General features: G+C 51.0%; 1 protein-coding gene across 1 annotated transcript; it reads right to left on the bottom strand.

Annotated features, from left to right (window-relative positions):
• Positions 1-1,177: 1,177 nt before the first annotated feature.
• On the bottom strand, positions 1,178-4,696 carry N7539_005205 (ATP-dependent 3'-5' DNA helicase; the record flags this gene model as incomplete). The annotated part of the gene is made up of 1 exon (XM_056934807.1): positions 1,178-4,696. The coding sequence occupies one exon, from the start codon at positions 4,694-4,696 to the stop codon at positions 1,178-1,180; it is 3,519 nt and encodes a 1,172-aa protein (XP_056790001.1).
• Between the last annotated feature and the right edge of the window lie 260 nt (positions 4,697-4,956).

The raw sequence follows: 4,956 nt of genomic DNA, 5'->3' as shown, positions 1-4,956 counted from the left end.
CTATCACATTCCCAGCACTGGCTCCAAGCGCTGCATCAAATCGCGTCCTCTCCTCGTGATGCGGAACTACATGCAATAAGTCATTCCTTGAGGTGTGATGCAATAATACGCCCGGGGAATGCAGAAGAACAGTGGATAAAATCATACAAGAAGCGAGTCGCTTCCAAGGAGGGATCTGGCCGAACAACAAAACAAAAAAAAGAATGGTCCCAGAGGGGGTCGAACCCTCGACTTTGGCGTTCCCGAATCTTTGTTTGATCCGTATTAGCACCACACTCTAACCAACTGAGTTATGGAACCCGGTTTCTTGTTATATGATTGAATTATTCTGCTACATATACAAAAAATATAATCGACCTGAGTAAGCCATCTTACATCACGTGCCTCGTCGGTGGAAGTTGTCACCTGCAGTGGTCAATCCGGTGGTAATCAGCCCGCGGGACTGGAGTTGCATGACTACTAGGTAGTAGTTACCTAATGCAAGTCAGGTCGTTTGTCATGTAGGGTTCAAGAGTCAATTTCAATGACTAGGTGCGCTGTCAAAATCTCCAGTAGATCTGGAAACAGCTCGGAAATATAGTCTCTTGAATCGATTCGATCATATCACTTTCAGCTACATTCCGTGAACGAGCACACCCGGATTCGAGAATATATCTCGTTCCACTGTACCCAGTTGCCCACACGCACCGATCACCTCACCCAAGGAAGTTAAGGTAACCTGTAACAATCCAGCAAACCGGGCAACTCTACAACCCAGCGGCTTTGAGGTTACAGTGAAAAGCCAGCGTCAAAACGAAGCTGTTGGATCTTGTCCCCTGCTTAATAGAGCCCTGCGAGAAGAGTCTTCGGTGGGGTGCTCTGTTTGTATTTGCTGATGTTCGCTCGATGCTTTTACATTTCCCCGTCGCGAAGAGCCGGGCCTCAGCCTGTCCGTATGAGCCTAGGCTGTACACTCTTCTGGTAAACAAGGGCGCCTAGAAGTCCGTGATTTGTCCACTCGATTTGGCTAAGCCAAGGCTCTGGACCCAAGAGTCGAAGTCAAGTGCAAAAAGAAACAGGAAAATGCTAAAGACAAACGGAAAAGCTGTGGTTCGTAGAGGGAGTGGCGTGAGATTGGCATCATGAAGAAGACGAAGTCAATTCCCCCCCCCCCCATGATTCGTACTCGTCGAGAGACTCACGAGTCCGCACTCTCTGCCGGCTCGCATCCTCGTTTCCAAGGAACATCCCTGGCCTTCACCACTGTCTCCCACCCTCCAGCCAACTCACGGCTGCCAGCCGTACCTGGATCTACAACCTCAACATCCTCGCCCCAGGGAAGAGCATCCACGTCAACTTCCCATCCCAGTAAACATCGAAGAATGACGCCCGCCCCTGCCTTGCTCATGACCGTATTCATGTCCTTGCATCTCTCATCGCAAACACATTCAATGCAACCCTGAGGCGAGAGACAAGGACATGCTTCAATACGAGCGACCGCCCGTCTGAGCAGCAACCCGATGAATTCAAAAGCCTTGCTCGCGATCCCAGACCCGCAAGACCCACCCTTTGCATCGTAGAAAGTCAAGCGGGCAGGACGTTGCCTCGAGGGCGGTTGGATTTGTTTCTCGAGCTCCTGTCGAGACTTGCCCAACTCGTTGGCGCGGCGAAGTCCCTTGCCGAGCTCCTTTTGCGCAATCTTACACTCTGTTCGGACGTCGCCGGCTGACGAGATCACGAAAGAAGGAAGCAGTGAGAGGACTCCATGCTCGGCGGCGTGAATAGCAGCTGCAACGTTGAGTCTGCGTGACTCGAGAATCTCAATCGCACGTGTTGGAACGTTAAGCCACATGCCCTTGGTGAAGAGATCGATGGGAGGGTTGTCGACTGCCACTGCGTCAAGGAGCCGACCGCGCTTGTCGATCTTGAAGAAGCCATATACAACCGCATGTATCTGCACCGCACCGAAGAAGGCTCGGCAGGCGTCAGGACCATTGCCAACCAGACGCATGGCTTCGGTCTCGATCGGGTCAATGTCTGTATAGTCTCGCTGCATTGTGCTCCAGTCGACATGCACCCGCAAGACCCGCGCAAGATGGCGTTCGACGTTGAGTTCCTTGACAATGAATGTCTGACCTTGATGAAGAAAAATACCTCCTTCATAGATTGTAAAGAACGCGCGCGAGGCTTCAACTTCCTCCAAAACGACATTGCGATTGTTGGTCGTGTCAATGACGGCGAAATGCGTGTCTTCAGTGTCACGGATGCTCACACATCGGGATGGCTGAGGCCGAAAGCGATCATGACAATGATAAAAGCCCATGCTATCTTTGATCAGCCGAGTGGCTGCGAGGGCAAAGAGCTGTTCGCCAAAGTAAACATGATCTTCGTCTGGCCGGATAGGCATTTCAAAGGCGGCACATTGAATATGGCCCTCTTGGATCAGCTCATTAGTCAGGTCAATCTGCAGCTCGCAGTTTGGCCGCGTGAAAATCTCATCCGGGTTTTGCATATAATGCTGATCCGTAGGGTATCGGTCACCGACCAGGACGGAGAGAGAGTCCTTGTTTCTTCGACCTGCACGACCACTTTGCTGCCGTAGATTGGAAATTGAGTATGGAAAGCCAAGGGTGACCACTGCATCCAGAGAGCCGATATCGACGCCCAGTTCCAATGCGTTGGTGGCCACGATACCCATCAATTTACCGTCAAACATCTCTTTTTCGATGCGCCGTCGATCCTGTGGACTGTACCCACCTCGGTAACCCATGACCATTTGGCCGACTTCAGGTCTTTCCAGGGTTTGAAACTCGTTGCGAACAGCCTTCAAGAGTGTTTCACAAAGCCGCCTGACGCGACAGAACGCAATCACGCGTACACCACGTAGTATCAATTGACAAACCAACCGAGCAGTCTCAGCAACGCTGTCACCGCGTCCTGAGCTTGGGTCAGCAGGATCTTTGAAGGGGGTGTTCCAGCAGATAAACTCCTTGCGACCAGATGGAGAGCCGTCAAAATCTACGAGCTTCACGTCCTTGACCCCAAAGATGGATTTCATGTGCTGCTCTGGATTTGCGACCGTTGCAGAGCATGATATGAACTTGACATGGCGGTTGCCAACTGCAGCACAGATGCGTCGAAGTCGCCGCATGATGTAGGCCACATGCGAACCGAACAGGCCGTTGTAGACGTGCAATTCATCCACCACCACGAATTTCAAGTTCTTCAAGAACGTGCGCCACGCGCTTTCCTGAGGAAGGATGGTGATATGTAGCATATCAGGATTAGTGAAAATGATACGAGCCTCATCACGAATCAGATTTCGACTCCCCATTGGCGTGTCGCCGTCGAAGGTTTCCACCATGATTTGCTGCAATCCATCCATGAACTGTAGCAGATCTGTCATGCTGCGCCGTTGGTCCTGTGCCAGAGCCTTGGTAGGAAATATATACATGCCACGGCTGTCAGGGTCTTTCTGTAGCTCGTGAAGCATGGGTATTTGGTAAATGAGCGATTTCCCCGAGCTAGTCGAGGTTGAGACAATCACATTATGGCCCTCATACAAGTAATTGATGGCTTCGGCTTGATGGGAGTAAAGCTGAGTGATGCCCTTGGTGTTGTAGAGCGCATCAACAAGCTCCTGAGATAGCTGAAACGACAAATCTCCGTAGACCGGTGACTGAGCATCGAAAACTCGGTGTCCTTCCGGCACGATTTGAGCGTGATACCACTCCATTTCACGAATCTGAGCAATGATTTCTGCGATACTTTCGCGTTCTTTCGGTATTGTTGCTGGAGGCTTTGCGAAGGCAGGAGTGTTCACCTCACTCGCCGGTGGCGTCGGGATAAATGCAGCCTTCTCTTCCTCCAGCGTTTGGACCGGGTCTAGCCCTTGATCTTCACAGCGCACAAGGAAAGCATCAATCGCATCGGTGAACTTGGTGTTTCTCTTCTCAATTAAACCAAGCATCTGTTTCTGACTGAAGACCGGCATCTTAAGATCCTCGTCCCTCATTCGGCGAAAAGGTTTCGATGGCTCCCCTGTCTTTGGATTTCTGACCTCGCGCTTCAAGTCACCATCCACAAACTCGAACAGGAGAACATTCCGAACAAAATTGTCGTCATCACCGGTGTAATTCGCGATCTCAGAAGCAGATATCATGCCCGCACCAGCGCGAGACTCATAGTCCGCACTTTCTCTATCCCCAACTGTCATGATCTCAAGTCGAGCTTCGTCGACATATTCGAATCGCACAGCTAACGGCACCAAGACCTTCACCCGAGCCACATCCTCTATCGTGAGCTCACGACCCTGACCCAGTTGTGCCTGAACCGCATTCTTGATATTTTCAAATGTCGTAATAAAGTGTTTACGCGTGCAACAAAAGGTGTAGACCAAATTCAGCGCACGATGGGTCTGCGATAGATGCTTGATTTCCTCAGGCCAAGGCTTGGAGGGTAGTCTCCTCGCTGGAGCTTTTACCTTTGTACCAGACGAAGTCCCTTTCTTGCCTGTACCTTTCCTTTTCTTGGCAGGCTTAATTTCGCCCTCAACTGTTTGCGAGTCGTGAACATCGTGAGCGGAGGTGTGAGACGCTTCGTCGGCAGCACTATCAGTGCCGGCTACCGATGACGCGCTTGATACGGTGATGTCCACATTCTGGCTCTGTTTGCGTTTCAGAGGGAGCTGAGTGTGATTATCCGAGGCGTGATTCATTGCGGTGCGCCATCATGCTCCATCCACAAGGCCTAGATCTGAATCACTCCAGTTATGGTTCGTCACGACCCTCGATGCAAGGAAACGCGAAGTCACGTGCATAGATCGAGATCTCAGTGTGGCAACGTCATGTGAGCCTGTTGGCAGCTTTCCCTTTCTGACGTCAACCACCACAATATTTACTCTGCCTGCGTAGCTCGAAGTCCATCGTAATTCCTGATTACAGTAATACATATCGCACATAGTCTAGTTTCAGGCTG

Source organism: Penicillium diatomitis (genome assembly GCF_028827545.1).
Source record: "Penicillium diatomitis strain IBT 30728 chromosome Unknown utg000005l_segment0_segment0, whole genome shotgun sequence".
Lineage (NCBI taxonomy): Eukaryota > Fungi > Ascomycota > Eurotiomycetes > Eurotiales > Aspergillaceae > Penicillium > Penicillium diatomitis.
This window is presented reverse-complemented; position numbering and strand designations above follow the sequence as displayed.